This window comes from Camellia sinensis, chromosome 3, assembly GCF_055761805.1.
Source record: "Camellia sinensis isolate YWXY chromosome 3, ASM5576180v1, whole genome shotgun sequence".
NCBI lineage: Eukaryota > Viridiplantae > Streptophyta > Magnoliopsida > Ericales > Theaceae > Camellia > Camellia sinensis.
In genome coordinates this window covers 38,988,454-39,010,888 of record NC_138963.1, presented here as the reverse complement: position 1 = coordinate 39,010,888, position 22,435 = coordinate 38,988,454, and the positions used below count along the sequence as shown (strand labels likewise).

At 35.9% G+C, this 22,435-nt stretch overlaps 1 protein-coding gene across 6 annotated transcripts; it reads right to left on the bottom strand.

Moving 5' to 3' along the window:
- Positions 1–1,056: 1,056 nt before the first annotated feature.
- Positions 1,057–22,224, bottom strand: LOC114269876 (uncharacterized). Of its 6 annotated transcripts, XR_014363785.1 has the most exons (14): positions 21,621–22,224; positions 20,873–20,937; positions 18,505–18,577; positions 18,274–18,292; positions 17,651–17,770; positions 10,665–10,734; positions 10,447–10,490; positions 10,312–10,353; positions 10,074–10,133; positions 9,833–9,900; positions 8,617–8,674; positions 7,359–7,475; positions 1,724–1,812; positions 1,057–1,377 (listed from the first exon to the last, which is right to left on the bottom strand). XR_014363785.1 is itself a non-coding variant. In XM_028211263.2 (13 exons), the coding sequence occupies exons 1-12, from the start codon at positions 21,908–21,910 to the stop codon at positions 7,386–7,388; spliced, it is 999 nt and encodes a 332-aa protein (XP_028067064.1). In that variant the 5' UTR covers positions 21,911–22,224; the 3' UTR covers positions 6,919–7,042; positions 7,359–7,385. The 6 variants fall into 6 exon arrangements, 4 of the variants coding, with proteins under 4 accessions (XP_028067064.1, XP_028067056.1, XP_028067052.1 ...); XM_028211263.2 differs by lacking the exons at positions 1,057–1,377; positions 1,724–1,812 and adding an exon at positions 6,919–7,042; XM_028211255.2 differs by lacking the exons at positions 1,057–1,377; positions 1,724–1,812 and adding an exon at positions 7,105–7,262.
- Between the last annotated feature and the right edge of the window lie 211 nt (positions 22,225–22,435).

Genomic DNA, 22,435 nt, shown 5'->3' with positions numbered 1-22,435 from the left:
ATAAAAAAAGGGTAGGATGGGACGAACAATCTTCTTGGACGTGACTAAAAGAATCTCTACTTGCTAGAAGCCGAACATGAGAGGCTTAAATGGACGACCCTTCAAAGCTGTGGTCCTCGAATAATTTCTTATGACGGGGCATAGTTTGACTCTAGTCACATCGCCCTCATAAAGATTCGACTTGTCCACCAAATCCAATGGGAGTGAGTTCCCACCCGCTAAAACTATCACAAAACAAAATTACCAGTTTTTTTTTTTTTCTTTTTCTTTTTTTTTTTTCTTTTTTGGCAAAAGATAAGAAATTGTCCTTAGGGAAAAATAGGTTCAATCTACAAATTGTTTGCTTCAGAGAAAGTAAGCTCTTTTATAATCAAGGTCACAAGGTAGATTTTTGTTGTAAATTTTTTTGTTTGTTTTTTTTTAAGTATGGATCATCTGAATTCAATTGTGAGTTAGCCATAAAGTGGTGTTTTGGGAAGTTGATAAAAAGTTAATTTCTTGGCTTTTTTAGTCTATTTTGTCTTTTTATGGTTATAAAGTGTGAAATATGATATGACCCAAAATAAATAAAAAGCTAAAAGTTGACTTTTTATTTGGTTGCCAAAGCACCCCAAGTAAACATTTTATCTTTATAATTGTTTGGTTGGCCCTTTTAGGGTCTTTTGTTTTCCTTTTTAATCTGTATGTTATTTATTTTATTTCAACTAGTAGCGGGTGACACACGCGATACATATGCAATTTAAATAAGTAAGAATAAAAATAAATAATAAAGAAAGTAATATTGTAATATGTAAATTGCTTAAATGATATGTGTGTTCATAATGAAATTCAAGCTCTTGGTTCAAACCTTACTTGCGTTTCAATATAATAATTTTCTATTTTAGATATAAAAATTTGTCATGTGACATGAAGAGAAGGTCTGGAGGTTTAGACATCAAATTCAGCGTTCACATATATAATAGTATAGATAGATAGATGGGATATAACTACTTTTTCATGTTTTAAAAAAATACAACAAAAGAGAGAGATAGAGAGATAAAAATTTGTCACATGGCATGAAGAGAAAATTTAGAGGTTTAGACACCAAATTCAGTGTTCGCATATATAATAATATAGATAGATAGATATATGGGATATAGCTATTTTTTCATGTTCTAAAAAAAATACAATAACATATATATATAAAAAAAAAAATACAATGAGAGAGAGAGAGAGAACAAACAAGAAAGAATACAATAGTAGAACGCAACAACAATCATGCTGCTCCACTGTTTTTGCAGATGCCACTTTTGCCACTACTGATGTACATTGTATAAGCCACAAATTCCTTGATAGTGCAATCCATTATTAAAAAAAGTTACCAATGGACCATCAAACCTAAAAACAAAAACAAAATAAAACCAAAAAAATGTAAGGGGAGATACCAGCTTATTAATAATCCATCGGTGTTGTTTGGTATAACTTATTATAAGTTAAAAATTGATAATCACAAAGTAGAAATCAAAAGCACTCATTCTCAAGTTTCTAAATAATCAACTTTTCTCAGTTTATTTAAACTATTTTTGCCTAAAAAACTGTAAGCAAAAGTTACACTAAACAGTCTAACACAAATTTTTAAATTAAAATAAATTATAATCACCCCTATAATCTGCGCCAAACATCTATCATTGTCCAATTCTGAAGACAAATACAACTTTCCCCTGCTAACACGTTGTCCACTTACCAATGGATTGGTACCACCTCTACAATCACCAATGTTCCACGTGCTCCGCGTGCCACATGTTGCCACCTCACAGGTTCACATCTCTAATCCTAAAATAAACAGAAAACAAAAGTTAATAAATAAATAATCAATCAGTGCAGGTTGGTGCTTCTTGCTCATTTGAAGTGCCCTGGATGTGGGGTGTTCTGTGTTCAAGAAATGAGAAATACCTACCAATATCTTCTAGGCTATTCATCGGACTAAAGAAAAATAACAATAGCATATGATTCAACAATCACTACCGACCAAACTAATAAATTATACGATTTTAGGTCCTTGATTTTATTATTTTTTAAAGTTTCTTAATGTTTGAGAAATCTTCGTCATTGAATTTGACAGAAAGCAGAACCTCTTAACCAACCACGTGTGATGGTCAACCAACGTTAAACTTTGGAATCTCTAAATTGCTGTAACCACATCGGAAAAATAAAATAAAATATAAAAAAATCATATCCTACTCATTTTGTTCCTACTTCTGAAGTCTCTGCTTCAATATTATATTTATGTAGTTCTAACCACACAATTGGAGAAGATGCATTAGAAAGTGGAAGATGAATAAAGCTAACCCCTTGAAAGAAAGTAATTCAAACTTTTGTTACCACACAAACACCATATACAGGGACAACTCAATAGTTCAACTTCAAAATTACTATTTGGATAAAAGACAATTTTAAGTATGCATTATTTGTAATTTTAGTCCATGAAGTTTCAATTTTGTTGGTCCTCAAAATTGTCATTTTGAGTCAATTTGGTCTTATTTCTAACGTCTGTTTATTTGGATAACGGAAAAAGTATTTTATCCTTTGGTAAAAGACAATTTTGGTGGATGTTACAGTAGATGTGTGGCAAGGATAAAAAAGATAGAGTTAGGAATGAGTATATTTATAAATAGGTAAGAATAGCACCGATAGAAAATAAGCTAAGAGAGAATAGATTGAGATGGTTTGGTCGTATACAACGGAGACCAATAGAGGCAGTAGTGAAGAGATGCAATACAGTAACGGTAGATGGAAATGTTAGAGAAAGGAACAAACCTAGATTGATGTGGGCTAGTGTAGTAAATAGAGATATAAATTTCCTTAATTTGACTAACCAAATGGCCTTTGATAGAGTTTGGTGGAGAAGAATGATTCATATAGCTAATCTCATTTGATGAGACTTAAGGGTTGATTTGGTTTGGTTAGGTTAGTAAAAGACAATTGTAGTCCCTAAAGTATACGTTTCTTGTCATTTTAGTCCTTAAAGTTTTAAATTTTATCATTTTAAAAGTTGTTAATTTAGGGACCAAAATGACAAGAAACACATACTTTAGGGATCAAAATTGTCTTTTATCCATATTATTGTTATCAATGAAGACGAATGTTAGACTTAGGACCAAATTGATTCAAATTGACAACTTTGAAGATCAAAATGGCAATTGAAATTTAAGGGACAAAAATGAAAAATAATACATACTTCGGGGACTAAAACTATCTTTTATCCTTAGTATCATTGATAAAACTGAAACTTTCTGAAAGAAAGCCCCATAGGTATAGTTTGAAAGCAATCTAGGATCTCAATAGTAATTAGTTTAGAAGCATACGCATTAGATGATGCAGAATGTAGTATTCAGCTCGCGCTCATAATTAATGTCCTTTAGTATTGAATATTAAGGCCTGGTTTCGGTACTCAAAAAATAGTCAAAAAGTCAAAAAATTACTTAAAAAGTTAAAAAGTTATCACTATTCACCTAAAAAAAATATTAAAAAATTAATTTTACACAATCTTCTTTGTCAAACAACTCTGACGGCAGAGCAACGATGCTGACTTGTGGGAAAAATTGCACTTATTTAGATATACAAATAACACGGTGCTATTCGGTCCGTGGGGGCCCATCACGGGTCCTTTTTTAATAATCTGAATCGTTCAATGTGTAGAACTCGTCAAGTACTATATGTTTGTAAAAATCACATTGATCAGATATCGATAACTATATGATCAAATCAGTTAAAATTTATAAAATGAATGGTGTTATAGTTAACGGTTGAAAACAACTAATCCGATCAGATAGCTATCGATATCCGATCAACATAATTTTTTACAAGAATATAGTACTCGACGAGTTCTACATATTGAACAGTTTTGATTAGCAAAACGGGACCTGTGGTGGCCCCTCACAGGCCGAACAGCACCTCCAATTCAATGCCCGAAAAGCAGGGAATCATCTCCCAGCCCCTACTCTGCCGATGCTGTCCCTCAATTCATCCTATTGTACAGCCTATTCCATCCAATCTTCTCCTATACACTAATTTATACAATTTTTTAATACACATTTTTTCGTAAAAAGTCAAAAAGTTATTCCAAACAATCATCTTTTTTTTCCTCAACTTTTTAGCCTAAAAAGACAAAAAGTGCACTTATTTAGGACACTCCAAACAACTCCTAAGTTTCTTCTTGTTATTATTAGGGTTTTAGTTTCCTATTTTATTTGTGTTGTAAGACTATATAAATAAGATGTTTTGGCATTGCATTCGACTGAGTTTTGGCATTGCATTCGACAGAGTTGTGGCCTTGTGTAACTAGGGTTGTAGTCCTTACGTTCTTCCTCAATCCGCTTTCTCCCTCTACATTCTACATCATTAGACCTATCCGGATATGGAAAAAAGGCACAATTTTCTTGAGGCTAGCATAAACTGAGTGCCTATCTGCTTGAAGGGAAGGAACCAAATTCTTGACACCACCATCAATATGCTATAAAAGAAAACAACCTTTATGCAAGGTGGGGATGTTATAGAAGCCCATTCTGTGAACATGCAAGACTCTTACCTTCCACAAAAAATGGCTTGGGCAAAAGGCTAACAATTGACAACTCTTTTGTTCTAAACTTCACAACAGGGATATACAAAGATACTTGGCAAAAGGTGGGTCAACTTAGATATACATCACTGACACTCACGCTAAAACCTTTTGAAACTATTTTTTCATGTTGAATTTAGGTGAAAATTTCAGTAACCTTCATCTTTCTTAATTTTTTTTTTATTTTTTTTTTTATTATTTTGGAAAAAGACTCACCTAAACTTCTAGAAGCAATTTTCCACTTTCTATGAAACTGAAACAGCATAGCCAAAAGACCATCTTCTTCTATTCATCTTAGTTAGATCACCAATTATCCCAAAGCTTAAAGCCATTAGTAAATGGATACAACAATATATATCAAGTTATCTTATAGTCCCTCACATGTGACCCTATCTTGTAAGTGGAGAGACACACAGATAATCCACAAACAGCATTAAACAGGTGTACAAACATAACACAGGAAACAAAAAAATAACCTAGGGCCTCCTAAAATCACGAAGTTTTGATACCTTATTAGATCATGTATTGTTCGGAAAGCTTATGCTATTATTAGTAAATTTGTCAAACAAACGAAGTACTTCATTGCCGTTTTCTATACCTTTGATAAATTCAATTTAACATAATATTCCTTTCTATCGGTGAGTTCACTGATTTTTGTAGGCACAATGTTTTCAATACCAGACCAGACTGCCTCCATTTCAACCACTTCAACCATCAAGCATTTGGTCTTCTGGTCTTACATTTACACAATGACGAATCCATTTTTTAGAACCACACAGTTAAGCGATGATATGCTTAAACCAACAATGGTTTTGTTCAGTATACACATATATCATATCTTCAGTGCATACAAGGACTCAAAAAAGATATTCCAGAAAATTCTCTATAATTTGGCAACAAAATCACAGCATAGTCTCAAGAATCTAGTTAGGGAACTCACAAATCAGAAGCTCCAAGAATTCAATTGTACGCAAATTGTATGAAGATATGCTACAACCTAATTGCAAAATAGAATGCATTTTTACTTTCTAAGTGACATCCTTATCATGGTAACATTGAATCCCAGAAAGTATGAAAATAAACCTATAGTGGTCTCCTTGCTGTCAGGACAACAAAATTGTCTGGAAAACTGAGTCGCCAAGCACTTAAGGCTGTTGGATCTCCATTGAACACTAAAAACCAGTGACAACTTGTAAAGATTCACTGAGGGCACACACACAAACACATCCACATAAAATTACTCGCAATTTTTTTTGGCAAACTCCAAAACATTACCTCAATGGTAATGACTATATAGCTAAGCAGAAGTTATGCCAGTGTAATTAAGCATTATATAATCAACAAGAGCCAAATGTAAAAGTCAAACTTCTGACTCTTAGTTTTGTCTAACTGCTAGTTTTGACCACATTAGTAATGATTTTCTCTCATTAATATTTTTATGATGGTAATTTTTGCAATTTCATATACTTTTTTTCTTCTTTTCCTTGGCTCAAATAACTTTATGCCAGCTATTAACTAGTCAAAAGTTAAAAGAATCCTTATTCAACAACCATACTAAACTTGTATTAAGTCCTTCAATAACCCTTACTAAACCCCTACTAAGTCATTCTTTGTAGCCTTTCTTGCAGCTTTGGTAATTCCAATCTAATCATATTATTCCTTTCTAGCTGTGTTTTTTATTGGTCAGTTTACAACGTTTTCAATACCAGACCAGACTCCCTCCGGTTCAACCATGGACCATCAACCATTTGGCTTTCTGGTCCCGTATTTTACCTATGAATCTATGATGAGTACATTTTTAGAACCATTTCATATTCTTAAATTCCTCTAAACCATGTGCTTAAGCAGTGACCTGTTTAAACCATTGATGGATTCACTGAACCATCTTGGTTTTGTTCACTATACACATATCATATCCTGAATGCACACATTGACAAACAGATATTTCAGAAAATTCTCCATAATTTGGCAACAAATTGCTGAATAACCAGAAGCGGTGAGGCAATTTTTCACAAATGCAATCTACACAAATTGTTTGAAAATATACTGACAAGTCTACAACCGAATTGCAAAATAGAAGCATTTTCTTTCTGAGTGACAGCCTTGTAATGGTAAAATTGAACCACCAGCTAGTATGAAAAATAAACCTGATGTGATCTCCTTGGTGTCAAGACAACAAAACTGTGTGGAAAACTGAGTCGCCAACCACCTAAGGTTGTAGGACCTCCATTGAACAGTCAAAAAACTGGTGACGCTTTACAAAAACTAAGAAGCAATCATTGACAATTATATATGTAAAAATATATGAAGAAAGAAATTCAATGGTGAAAAACTCTCATATTGAATAGCATTTGAGAAAATTTGGTGGGTTAGTACAAGATTCTTTTGTAGACCACACCATCTAACTTTTTACCAGTTGCTTCTTCAATTCAGAATGCCATGTCCCTATGACAAAAATTACTCAAAGTTAAGTGTAAGGTGAAAGAATTCACTAAGTGTACCACATGTAGGCCAAAGAAGAATAACAAAAGTTTCCAAATCCAATGATAGGAGTACAGTTTGCATCAATATACATTCAGAAAGGGGGCGAGGGGGCACCGAATTACTATATAATAATTCGTGCAAATTACTGTTTACATCAAACACCAAGTGAAGGCACCTCATTCTGTTAAAAGTGAAAAAGACATTCAATGCATCTTTTAAATGATTTTTTTTTTTTAATAATGAATACAAACATATACAAGAGCAAAAGAAGCAAAACCTCAAAAGACATTGGAAACTTTTGCTCTTAAAGAGCATAAGTTGCTCTTAAATATTCAGCTATCTCTGCACTCTCAAACATTTGCACTCCGGTATTTGGATCTTCTAAATAAGGTACCTGTAAACAGTTGTAGTGAACATAACACAATTATTTGATGCCAAGTGAAGCAGCAGGCAATATACATAATATGCACATATGTAGAGAAATACTCTGTCTTCACTTCTATAGCATAGTGTTCTACCCTACGTGACCTAAAAAGCAGATTGCCAGGAATAGGAATGTGGTAAGTACCCCACATGCTCTAAAATGTGGTGCAACAGGAGTATAATTCTCTCTCTCTTTGGCCTTATCTGGTGAAATTGCCAAAAAAGATGCTCTACGATTGGAGAAAGGTGATATACAGAAGTGTCGTTTTCATTTTTTTCTTGATATATTTTTGTGCAGAATGACTAAATGAATTTAATCCTAGTGAGGTAGTGGGGATATGTACAGTCTAAAAAGGCTAGGATTCTAATCTAATACAAGCGAAGTAGAATAGTTCTCATCATTGGAGGTGCAACTTGGGCGGGCTCAACCCAAGCCCAACTTGAATTTTTTTAGGGCTTGGGCAACATATTTTGGAATTGGACGCAGTTTGGGTGAAAATTCAAAAGCTTGAATTAAATTCGGGCCAAGCTTGGATAGAGACATCAAGCAACCCAAGCCTCAATTATATAAAAATACTATATATATAAATCATTAATTGTTGAATGATGTTAAAATTATCTAGACCATTAGATCATATTAACTATATATCATATACACAAGTAATACAACACAAAACCCTATCATTTCCTTTTCTCACTCAGAAATGACAAAAACTAGTGAAGCGGCACATAGGTTCCTTGATTCTCATCTCTCGATCCTTTTTGTGTATCTTTCATCATATAAATTATTTGTTTTGATGTTACTGATTATTTCGCCAAAATAAAAAAAAAAATGTTAATAGAGTCTAACTTTAACAAATTAAACAACCTAGCAAAACAAGACTCAAATTTGTAGGCAATTCGAGCCTAGCCCAAGTTCAATTTATTATGCTCGGTTTGGGCTTGGGCAAACCAGTTCAATTTTCAAGTCAGGCTTGGGCTACTCTTAGCATAACTCGGGTTAGGCTTGGGCAACCTGTCAACATGACCGAACCTGTCCAAGTTGCACCCCTACTCGTCATATACGTATGTGAATGAAATGAAAAATCATTGAAGAATTAAAAGGAGAATACCTGGAAATGTCCAGTTTTCTCATATAGTATCTGTCGTTTTGGGCTGCCACGAGCACAACTGCAAACAAAAAGTATTAAGAAAACCTTAAAATAAAAATGAACAGCTTTCTGCTACACAAAAAATATAGCAAAAAGTTTCAAAATATATTCTACTAAGGGAAATACCATAAAAGTGTATCAACTATTGGAGTCAAGACAATCTATAAACCAGTAATATCCCTAGAGCCAATGACTAATCAATTCAACTCAATCAACAAACCTTTTCTTTAACTGCTTAAGTTTGACAATATGAATCTTACTCACTAATCTGCTCTACATATATACTTTATGCCAAGTGCTGCTGTAGGATGTCTTTTCTCATTGCCTATTTGCATCGCTATTTGCTACCTACATTTGTTACTATATCTTCCCATATTCTTTCCAAACCCAAGGATCAACATTTTGTTTCATTTTGTCATTTTGGTCAACTTGGAACATGAAATGTTTCAAAAGCATTTCAAAAAGTTTTGGAAATGCCAAGAAATGTTTGGAAATAAAGACAAAAACCTATCTAAACATATAAGTAAGCCCTAAAACTAAATAACTGAACATGTTTGAGGTCTACACATCCAATCATATGAAAGGCACAAATGTATGATCCAAAGGTAAATGTTGATGTAAACGAAAAAATGTTAAATTCGTGGTGGGGGGGTGGGAATCAACAGTATCAAACACCAGTATTTGTGATATTAAAATCTTCCTCTGAATAAATTTCCAACTAAACAAGGTTTACATGTATGGTAACAACAACAATAACAAAAACAACAACAAAAATTAGAAACAAGCAATGGTCAAAGGAATCCCAAGGTGTGGGGATTCTTTTGGTAACAAGGTTTAAACTATCATATCAATAAGGTTAAGAACAAGAGTCAACAAGAATCATCAAATATTAGAAGATAATGAACAAAGGTTTAAAGGGATAGATTAATAACAGATACAGATGTTCTCTTTTCCTTTTTCCTTTTTGATTATTACATACATGTGGCCACAAACTCAAATTCTACAATGTCATTGAAAGTGTATTAAATTTATGTTAGACTACATAAATAGATGTCAATCTTATACTAGCTCTTCATTTAAAGGATTACATGATGGCATCATCGAAGTAAAGAGTGTTGTTGTAATAACATTTGTCCAAGCATAAATCAACAATCAAGATGGCCATAATGGACTCTACCTATGAAGTAAGTGTGGCAGCTCTAACTCTACAAGTACTTCACGTACAACTTTGCAAAATGGGGAACCCTGAAACGAAAGATGAAATATTACTATTTATAAGTAAAAATTATAGCTACAGTGTTCCACTGAAAAACAGGGAAGCATGACCAATCTTAAGAATACATGTCTAACATAAATTAGGTGCCTTATTTGTACTGAAATATAAACATCAAATATCCATAAGTAACCCACAGTCTAACCTCATATGCCCATATTTCAAGAGGTTCAGGTGGCAGTTTTGATGGAGTAAAAGAACCCCCCTACATAAATAACAACATGAGACTGTGAAAGGCCAGCTTCAATATTTTTTTTGTAAAAATAATGACAAAATTTCATTAATTTCAAATGCTTTTCAGAAAAATATTAGCCTCCTTTAGGAGACCTATTTTTTCAACATTTTGGGAAAATTTTCAAAATTAAGTTCAAAAGTCATTCTACCTTTCCCATGCGACCAATCATGGCAAATCCTTCAGTCAAAGTCTGAAATAGAAGAAGTCAGCATGATATACACATTAAACCTTGAAAGTCTCTGTAGATTGATAAGAACCAACACAAAAGAAGACTAATACTAACCGTTAGTAGACCAAGTGACAACATGATAGGGACATTTCCATCACCTACACAAAGGAACTCAAGGTTGAGTGAAACAGGAACCGAAGTGTTGAATGAATGAAAAAAGAAGCAAAAAATATTAGTAACATCACCCTCGTCTACAAGAAAATTATCACAAATATTAAAAATAAGAAAAAAGAAACACTCCATGGAATGCAAACTGGCATATCTAGCCATACCATATTTCCCAACCAAATATTTAATTATGTCATCTGATTCATACATTGCAACTCCTGTGTTTGGATCAACCTGCAGCAGTGAATAAAAAAAAAAAAAATTAAAAATAATAATAACTTAGATCGCATGTCAAGAAACCCCTTATTCAATATAAGTTAAATCTAAAGCATTGCATTATATAAAACTAAAGAATTGATGAGAAAATAATTAAAAAGTTAAATAATTAAAAACAAACTTAAGGACGTGTCTTGGCCAAGTAGCAAGCAACCAAGGAGCTTAATGTTAGTTATTTATTTATTTTGATAAATAAATATATTTCATTCAAACAGAGGGCACCAAGGGGGTGCACAACCTCTATACAAGAGCAAAATTGTAACAATTGACCATCAAAGCCTACTCCGAAGTCTCTACAAAATCCAAAAATTGGTGATAAATTGTTATGTTTGTAATGAAATTTTATTATGATTTTTTTTAACAATTTTAAGTGGTAGTGTAATGTATATGATCTGTAGACATTTATAATATATTTTACAACTGAGAAAAACAGAGGAAAAAATATATATATATATTTACCCAATCTTTTGTTAGCATATTATATTAGCCGAAAGTGTTAGCATATTATATTAGCCGAAAGTTACACTAGGGTCTGTAATCATTTTATGCCCTCAGGGATCATCTTGTAATTGCCTTTCTTGTAAACCCTAATCTTCATTTATAAATAGGGGGTGATATTCTATCATACCCCAAGCTAGTTACCCAAGCTTCATGGTATCAGAGCTACACCTCTAGGGTTAGGATTCAAAACGTACCTAGTTGGATCATCTGCTGGGTCGATCTTCAGTCACCGTCGTCACTCCGCTTCGTCTTCATCAGCCGATTGGATCATCTACTTCGTCTTCGTCTTTGTCTCAGCTCCTCAGCTCGTCGATCTCCTCCAGCCGTTCGTCGCTCGTCTTCATCGCCCTCGTCGTCCTCTGTCGTCTTCGTCACTCGGTGTCCTCAGCCTTTGTCTCACTGTGTTTTGTTGCGGGTTCGGTAGTATTGTATCCATGACAGATTCCACCAGTGTGTCCCCTTCTTCTCAAACACCAAAGAGTGAGAGTCCCATTCTACCTACTACCATGACTGAGAACCCCAACCCTAGTCTGAAAATCACCACCTCTCTATTTAATGGTCAGAACTACCTAGCATGGTCTCAAAGTTTGACTATGTTTTTAAAAAGCAGAGGGAAGATGAGGTATGTTGATGGCAGGATAAATGCACCTAGTACCACTGACTCAGGTTATGACCAATGGGAGATTACCAACTCTTTGATTATGAGTTGGCTTATCCATTCGATGGTTCCAGAACTTGGTGAGGGCTACTTGTCTATAGAGACTGCCCAGGACGTTTGAGAGGCTGTGGCTGTTACCTATTCCCGCAAAGGAAATTTTTCACAAGCATTTGAGTTGCGCCGCTCTATTGAGAGCTCACTTCAGGGGGAGCAGACTGTTCTTCAGTACTTCACTTTCCTCACCAACTGCTGGAAACGCCTTGACCACCTGGAAGACTATAAGCCCGTTTGCCCTACTGATTCTGTCGGGTACAAGAAGTTCATCGCACGGGAACGGGTCTTTAAATTTTTGGCCAGCCTAAATGTGGAGTATGATCCAGTTAAGGGTCGAGTTCTGAGTATGGACACTCTTCCTTCACTTCAGGAGGCATTTGCCTATGTACAAAATGAGGAGAGTCGCCGGTCTGCTATGATGTCCCCTGTCTCTACTGACCGTTCCGCATTACTGTCTACTCCTCGAGATGGCCTCAGCCTGCCTCCTCCGTCTGCTGCTAAGGAGTCTGTATTCTGTGATTATTGCAAGAAGCCGCGGCATACTCGTGAGACGTGTTGGAAGCTTCATGGGACTCCATCCGGGGGTCGAGGTGATCGGTCTGGTTCTCGAGGAGGTCGGTCAGGCCAATCTAGAGGACATGGTTCCTATTCCCGGGCTCATCAGTCTAGTACCGTTGATACCCTTGATTCTAATTCTACTTCTGTTACCCAAGCTTCTGATATTGAGCTGGAGGATGCTTTGCGCCAATTGTTGGACCACTGATCTTCTACTGCACTCGGTACCGCTTCCTCGTCCTTTGCCCGCTCAGGTAACTTAGCATCTTCTCCTTGTGCTTTCCTGTGTCATACATCTTTGCCTTGGATTATTGATTCTGGTGCCTCAGATCATATGTCTGGCTCCTCTGATCTTTTCTCTGTCTATAAGTCCTCTTCAAGTCAGGACAAAGTTAGGATTGTCGATGGTACTGTTTCTTCCATTTCTGAAAAAGGTTTAGTCCAAGTCACTCCTACCATACATCTATCTTCTGTTCTCCATATTCCCAAGTTTTCTGTTAATCTGTTATCCTTAAGTCGTCTTACCCAGGATTTGAATTGTAGTGTGACGTTTTTTCCTGATCATTGTCTTTTTCAGGACCTTGTCACGGGGAGGACGATTGGCAGTGGTAGTGCAGAAAATGGTCTCTACTTCCTAGATCAACCGGACAAACTTGCTTATTCTTCCACCACGTCTTCTACTACCCCCGCTGATTTATGGCTGTGGCATCGGCATCTTGGGCATCCCTCATTTCATTTACTTAAGCATTTATTTCCTTCTAGTTTCGCAAATCATCATGTGTCTGACTTTCTTTGTGAGTCTTGTCAACTTGGAAAACAACATAGAGCTTCTTTTGCTCCCAGTTTGAATAAAAGCTTCGTTCCTTTTTCATTAATACATTCTGATGTTTGGGGTCCCTCTCGTGTTCTGTCTATGAAAGGTCATCGCTGGTTTGTTACATTTATTGATGATTTTTCTCGTGCTACTTGGGTGTATCTCATGAAAGATAAGAGTGAGTTTTTCTCTGTATTTCGCACTTTTCATAAGATGATTTGTACTCAGTTTGGGGCCACTATCAAAATATTTCGTTCTGATAATGGCGGGGAATACATAGATTCTGGGTTAGGACAATATTTCTCTACTCATGGCATTATCCATTAAACCTCTTGCACCAATACCCCTCAACAAAATGGGGTGGCCGAACGCAAGAATCGGCATCTTCTTGACAAGGCTCGGTGCATGTGTTTTTTTATAAATGTGCCTCGGCCCTATTGGGGCGACGCTGTTCTCACCGCTGCCCATCTTATTAATCGTCTCCCTACCCAGGTCTTGGACAAACAGGCTCCGCTTCACGTCCTCCTCGGTTCTCCGTCCTTGTTTTCTATTCCTCCCAAAATATTTGGTTGTGTCTGTTTTGTCCATAATCACTCTCCCTCTCGTGGTAAGTTGGACCCTCGCTCCCTCAAGTGTGTTTTCCTTAGTTACTCTCCTACTCAAAAGGGGTATAAATGTTACCACCCTTCTTCTCGTAAGTAGTTTGTGTCCATGGATGTAACTTTCTTTGAGTCCCAGTCCTATTTCTTGTCCTCTCCGGTGTCACCGTCCTCATTTCCGGGGGAGCCTTGGTGTGAAGTGAGTCCTGTGCCTCCGATGGTGGAACCAGTTGTTCTTGCACCACCCTCTACTACTGTGCTTCCTATGGTGGAACCAGTTGTTCTTGCACCCCCCTCTTCTACTGGGACTATAGAATCCACTGTCACCAAAAATAAGGACGGGCATGTTTATGTCCGGGACATAGACAGAAAACAAGTTAACTGGATACACGGGACCGTTTCTGCTACTCCACTGCCATCTCCTGCTTCTGATGAGAGTCTAGGTAACTTTGAATCTCTTGAGTCCATTGATCTTGATGTTCCTATTGCCAAGAAGAAGGGTGTGAGATCTTGTACTCAACATCCTATCTCACAGTTTGTATCATACTCTCATTTGTCATCCTCATATAGAGCGTTTGTGTCCAATATTTCCTCTGTTAGCATTCCTAACCATTTTCAGGATGCTCTTGCTACCTTTGAGTGGAAACTAGCCATGATTAAGGAAATGAAAGCACTTAGGAAGAATGGCACTTGGGAATTGACTGAGTTACCTACGGGCAAACGACCTGTGGGATGTAAATGGGTATATACTGTGAAACACAAAGCAGATGGGTCTATTGAGCGTTACAAGGCAAGACTTGTGGCAAAAGGGTTTACTCAGACATATGGCATTGATTATCAGGAGACCTTCGCACCCGTGGCTAAAATGAATTCAATCAGAGTACTTCTCTCTCTAGCAGCTAATCTAGATTGGCCGCTTTATCAGTTTGATGTCAAGAATGCTTTTCTCCATGGTGACCTCGAAGAAGAAGTATATATGGACATTCCTCCGGGTTTTGAGGATCATCAAACAGAAGGCAAAGTATGCAAACTTCGGAAGTCATTATATGGTCTCAAACAGTCTCCAAGGGCTTGGTTTGAGAGATTCACTCAGGCTATGTTTAAATATGGCTTCAAACAAAGTCAGGCAGATCACACATTGTTTGTGAAACATTCCTCACGCGGTAAGACTACAGCACTTATTGTTTATGTAGATGACATAGTTCTTACAGGCAATGATAGTAGGGAAATACCTCTATTGAAGAAATATTTAGCTAAAGAGTTTGAAATCAAAGACTTGGGAAACTTGAAGTATTTTCTGGGAATTGAAGTTGCTCACTCTAAGGATGGGATATTTATCTCACAGAGAAAATATGTGCTTGACCTGTTGAAGGAAACTGGGATGCTTGGCTGCAAGGCATGTGCCACCCCACTGGAACCCAATCAGAAATTAGGGGATGATGAAGGAGGAGAAGTTGTGGATAGGGGGAGCTATCAACGATTAGTGGGTAAGCTCATTTACCTATCTCACTCTCGTCCTGATATTGCTGTTGCTGTCAGTGTAGTTAGTCAGTTTATGCATGCTCCTCATCAGATTCACTTTGAGGCTGTCATGAGAATCTTGAGGTATTTGAAGTCTGCTCCTAGTAAGGGTCTGTATTTTTCAAAGTATGATCATCTTCGTGTAGAAGCCTATACAGATGCTGACTGGGCTGAGTCAGTAACTGATAGGAGATCAACTTCAGGGTATTGCACATTTGTTGGCGGCAAGAAACAGAATGTGGTTGCCAGGTCAAGTGCAGAAGCTGAGTTTAGAGCTATGGCAGAAGGTGTGTGTGAACTTTTATGGATCAAATTATTGTTGTGTGATCTAGGTATTGATCAGACGGACTCCATGCGGTTATACTGTGATAATAAGGCCGCCATCAACATCGCTCACAATCCAGTTCAACATGACAGGACAAAACATGTTGAGATTGATCGCCACTTCATTAAGGAGAAACTCACTAGTGGTACCATTTGTACTCCTTTTGTCCAGTCTGGTGAACAACTTGCTGACATTCTCACCAAGGGGATTGGGAATAAACCATTTCATGACATATTAAGCAAGCTGGGCATGAGAGATATCTTCGCACCAGCTTGAGGGGGAGTGTTAGCATATTATATTAGCCGAAAGTGTTAGCATATTATATTAGCCGAAAGTTACACTAGGGTCTGTAATCATTTTATGCCCTCAGGGATCATCTTCTAATTGCCTTTCTTGTAAACCCTAATCTTCATTTATAAATAGGGGGTGATATTCTATCATACCCCAAGCTGGTTACCCAAGCTTCATCTTTGTGCACTATGCCAAAGATTAGATATGTACCCAATTTTGTCCCTCCCAAACACACATTAATGTGTACTAAGTGGGCGTTGTTTTTTTTTATATTTAATATAAATAGATAAACACTCCTTTAAGCACTCTAATTCCATAACGAATAAAAACTGAACAACAACGATCAGTAAATTTTTCAATTATCCCAAACAGATGCAACACACCAAGTCCCCACGGAATTGGCACATGAAAAAAGTAGAAAGTTTGACTACCTGCACTATGTCCTCAGCATTTTCTCTACACATCTAGTCTCTCACCCCTCTACTTATTACAATGCAGAATTCATATAGTAGTCATGGGTGGATCTCAGTTGCATGAAGCGAGGGTGAGGGCAAGGTCAGGGAACAAGGACATAGAATTCCAAGATTGAGTGAGCTTAAGGAAGCATTTGTTAAAAACTCCTCATCCAACCCATTCCATACATAATCCAAATTGAAAATATCTATTAAAAACTCCTCATCCTTTATTTCTAAGAAAGCCAAAATCTTGGGCAACTATTTGTTCTCTAAAGATCAATATATGTTCTTTTCTTTTCTTTTCTTTTTGCCTTGGTAGCTTTTCTTTTGTTTATTTGGGATTCATATGATCCCATCCTATTTAGAACTGCAATTCTATCTTGACAGGAATGTGGTTCTAACTCGATTTTTTATCTAAACCACGAAAACGCGATTCTAAACTGGAAACATGATCCTTAATAGGCAATTCTTGCAACTAAGGGGTGAATATTGTACCCAATTGAATCAAGAAACTTGGGATTTGAAGTTTATAAGAACTGGAGTAGCACATATATGACTGAATTTTATTTATTTATTTACTAAAGTCAATTTTAGCAAGTGCTTACTGGTACTGCAGCACAAAATAATTAAATTTGAGTCGCATAAAATCAAATTTTCTTTCATCTATGTTTTAAATTCATTGTGCATCAGCCACACGTAGGTGCATACATCTAAAATTATTCAAAGAGCTTTTCATCTACTTTGACTTAGCCCCAAGTAAATGCTATACAATCCCAGTAAAACTTTGATTTATGGGTCAACATTCTCTTCCTTCACAATCAGTCAAAGATGAGGGATACTAACTTGGATGGTGCTTAGAGAGGATCCAGGTCTGAGTGGAATATCAGAGAGCTCGGGGTGGAACCAAAAATCAGAGTGGAACCAAAAATCAGAATTTTAGCAAGAGAGGATAATTACTAATCTTGTTAGCAATTTTTCCAAGCAAGCAGATAAAACCTTGTTAACTTTCCCAAGTAGTTAGGTTCATACCATTTTCTTGTTTTTTTTCTTCATCATTTTAGGTGCAAGTAAGAGAATAAAAGGAAAGGACTATTATCAAACCATGTAAGGGAACTGCTTCTTTCCACCCATCTGAGCAACTTTTTGACGGAAATTTGGACCATTTTTTGGGCAAGGATAATACAGGACATCAAGATCCAACACCGCAACAATTTCCCTCACCTGTAATTGATCAAAAAGCCTATCAATAACATAGAGAATGCATAGCATGTAGCATGAGCCACCATAGAGCAATCAACAGACAAAGGCAATATTCAGGATGGACTTGATGTCCATTATCAAAACAAATCTGGACATTATACCATAAATATGTCCAAGAAAAGTCTGACAAGAGATATATCCCTAGAGTACCCTACTATTACAAGTTACAACCATTGGATTAGTTCTAAGAACCTAAACTTAGATGAATGAAATCTTTATAATCTCTTTAAATATGTCCACTTAACCATAATTTGTGTCATTGCAATTGAAAAGCCCACGGTAAAGTCATGTCTATGGTGTCAGTTAACACTGGGACTTAATGCTTATCATTTACAGTCTCACAGTAAAATCATTAAATTGTAAAAAGGAAAAGAAGTGTAAAAAGGAAAAGAAGAGGTACTGAAATTTTATAAACTGAATATCACAAGGAAAAATATGAGGAAATCCCACTGGGTGGTTCTTACCTTCCGACAAAATGGGCAGCTGAAATTTCCGCATGCATCAATGACGATCCATATCAAGAGAAAGCAACAATTGCATTCAGTCTTAATCATCACATCAGCATATGAAACTATAAATAGTTATAGGGAGAAAATACAGTAGGCCAAAACAGTCTAAAACTCAAAGTGAGCATCCACGTGAACCAATGCCCACCAATATCCTAAAGAGAAGAAGATGATATAAAAATAAAGTACCTTTCAAACTCATATATCTCTATAGGCTTCTCAGGGCGAGGACCTAATTTTGAAGTCTCTTTCACCTTGAAACCTGTTCAAACAAAGTGTAACCTATAATTGAATAAAAAGAAATACAACTTTTGAAAAATCATCTATAAAATGTCTGTATAAAAATTAGGGCAAACTTCACTTTACCCCCCCTATGGTTTGGGCCATGTGTGGATTACCCCTCTGACGTTCAAATATCACCACATAACCCCCCTGTGGTTGATGAAGTAATGTGCACAGTTAGCTTTTCCATCTATTCTAACAGGCCGTGCATGACACGCGCCTAATATGCAAATGGGCATGAAAATATGATTTTTCCTCTGAATTGAATGACTAAAATGCCCTCATCTCCATCATCAATTTCCAAAACCTACCCTCATCTTTATCATCAATATCCAGATATTCATTTTTCGAAACAGAACGCATCTCTCTCTCAATTTCACATCTTCTGCCTCCAACTCAAGGCCAAGAACAATGAATAAAAATTATAGTACTTCTGAAAATAAAAACAACAAAAAGCTTCCAATCTCCATTGCAAGAACTTCAGAGATTGAGGGGAAAAAACCAGATAAGGAATATATACGGAAATTTGAAACCGATCAACCCGATCAACCAATATATGCAAATACATAAATTATACATTGATACAAACAACACAAACATGTATATATATAGAGAGAGAGAGAAAGAGAAAATAATGTTTTTGCAATGTTCATTTAGATTGGACTCAAGTGCTGATCGGAGGTTTCTGCAATATCGGAGTCAATGTTGGACTGTCGAAGACGGCATGGATGGTCGGATCGAAGAAGGAACAAAGAAAAACAAGTTCAAGTTAGTGCAGACAACAATGCAATGCGTTGAGGTTGATTTTCTTGATCATGTGTACATACATATATATATATATAGCTTTCTCTCTCTTATATCTCTATGTTAAAAGAAAATTCTTCATTTTTTTTTTGATTGAAAAGAACTGAAATTCCTCAATTTCAAGTCCTGAAATTCTTCATTTTTTATTTTATTTATAATCATCAAATCAAATATATATATGTGTGTGTGTGTGTGTGTATCCACATAGTTATTGCTTGAGCTACAACTTTGCAGCTCCATTACAAAAAGGTAGCAAGACTTTTCAATGGACCTGAAGCAGTCATCCAGGGATTATATTGATGTCATGGGTAGACAGATCTTCGATTAACTTTTACAGTGGTGGCTGATTGCGAGAAACAGAGAGAGAAGCTTTGCTCTGATGAATCATAATTTGTTTATCAAAAAAATTAAGGGTTGAACTTTAAACTTGAAGGCAAATTGAACATTAAATAAATTAATTTTTGATAGAAATTATTTTGTTTAAATTAATTTGTTAAATCAAAACCCTAATTTCATATATCAAAACCCTAAGTTCTCTCTCTTGCTCTTCTTAAATGCACAACTTTTGAATAAGAAATGTTAAACAAATGTTATATATACAAGGACAAAATAGTCTTTTTATTTCTGATGTTAACGGTGTTAACTGTGCACATTACTCCATCAACCACAGAAGGGTTATGTGGTGATATTGGAACGTCAGGGGGGTAATCCACACATGGCCCAAACCATAGGAGAGTAAAGTGAAGTTTGCCCTAAAAATTATCATTGGTAATTTGGTACCATTTGGAATGAAATTTTTTACAAGCTTTTACACAAGTCTTTTTTTTTCTGGTATTCTATATAAACAGCTATAGAGGAACTTAAAAATAAAACGCAAACAAACAACGACAGATGCACATATTAGACAAAGCAACAACAGTTTTTTTTTTTTTTTTTTTTTTTGTTCATTCCGGTAAGTGACAAGCAGTTACAGTAGTTGATTAAAACAGCCACCAAGGAACTTGGAAATAAAACATGAAGAAACAAAGACAGATGGACATGTTAGACAAAGTAACAGTAGCTAATAAGCAAAATACTCAACCAAATTTTTTTTGGATTCAAAAGCCACTACAGTATAACAGTGCTGTATACGTAATTGAGCTGATTATTGAATTCAAAGAGATATCAGAATATTTAACAGGAATATGACAGATGCCAGAGCCTCAAATCATGCAAGTTGCTCATTAATAAATCATGATGACGATTGGGACATTTTTCCTTGGCCAAATAATTATGAATTCTAGTAAGGACAATCTTTAGGGATGATGAAGACTGTCAAAAATGGAGGATGGAAACCCTCATGCCCAAAGTATCAAAGTATCTTATTTTTTCTTTTCTTTTTTTGATAAGCTTTCTCTAGCTTTCAACAAAAAACTCACATAATAACTTAGGGTTACATGACATGGAAATAATGAGAAGATTTGTTAACTACCAGCAATTTCAAGCGCATACTTGTCAGATGGAACCTCATTCTTTGCCACAAAAGATACTGAATACCTGCCAAAAAATCAAAATCAGTAAAAGCACAAGATTTCAAAATCAAATTTGAAAAGTTGAAGTTGGTAATATTATGAGAGCAGCACATATTAACTTCTTTCAGAGACAACACGCCTCAATTCTTCAATTATATTTTACATTCTATCATGAATATATTAGGTTTCATCTTCAAAAAGATTAGCAAGAATCACACTTATCTTTGCAATAAGCATGTTCAAATCTCTTCAGTAAGCTAAGAATCTAAGACATCACTAAAACAAAAATACAAGTCAAATTAGCGATCATGACAGTATAATGGGTTTAGGATGGACGAGGAATATCCTCGGACATTTAGGAGTCAAAGGAGATGCATTGCATTTTCATTTTGATACTTGTCATTCTGACTAAGTTATTGAAATTCTTTAACTTGCCTGCAAGAATACATTCATAGAGAAGCATCTATCAGTAACCCCCACCAGAAAAGGAAAAAAAAAGTTGATTAGATTGTGTCATCTGCTTATTGCTATTTACTCTTGTCGCAAATAGACCTAACTACAATTACAGCCACATTCGGATCTCCACGTGTCCGAGCATGTAGGACAAGAAGCTACCAATTCTCACACCAAGTTATATTCTTTAAGCTCCTATTGTTACCATACAAGAATACTGATACCCAGAGAGAGAGAGAGAGAGTAAATTGATACCCAGAGGCAAAAACACCAGTTCCAAGGCGAAAAAACAGAGCAAGAGCAGCTCCCAAGATGTCACGAATTTTATCAGGTCTAACCGAGAAGGGCTTCGGCTGCGGAGGTTTGAAGTTGGGTGGAGGCGAAAACCCTAAATTGGGTTGTTCTTTGGTGCTCACTGAAGCGGAATTCGGAGGCGTTTCGGAGAATTCTGAAGATGACCTGATTGAAACTCTGGTCTTGGGTATTCTTCGAGTCGGAAATTGCTGGAAAATCGGAGATGGAGCGAAGTTCAGAACTCCGGCCATAGGGTTCCGGCGAGAGGGGGTTGAATTGAAGAAAGTCAAGTGAGTGAGAGAAACAGTAGTTGTCGTTGTGTGTGTGTAAATGAGTGAGTGAATGTAATAAGCGCCATTTTGTGTCGGTATTTCATGGGAGTGGCCAGAAACGTGACAGGTAATACTGTTAACACGCACTCTTCGTTTGATTAGAGTTCGAGTTAATTATAAAAGGGAAATTCTATTAGAGGTTATGTAATTTTTTTTTTTTTTTATAATTAAGATCAATTTCCTTCTTTTACTTGCGATAATATTTTAGTTATAACTTATGAAATTTTTGGTTTATCTCATATGGTATGTGATTATTCTTTTTATTTTATTTTATTTTAATTATGACTCAAAAAATATAAAGTTATGTCATTTTCTTTTTTGTTAGAATTACACGCAGGCAGGAGGAAGCGAAAAAAAATTACCAATACATGGATGGCCACGGTCTTTCATTTGTACTCCACCACAAATACACTTGCACCTCCATGTATTTGTAATTTTTTTTCC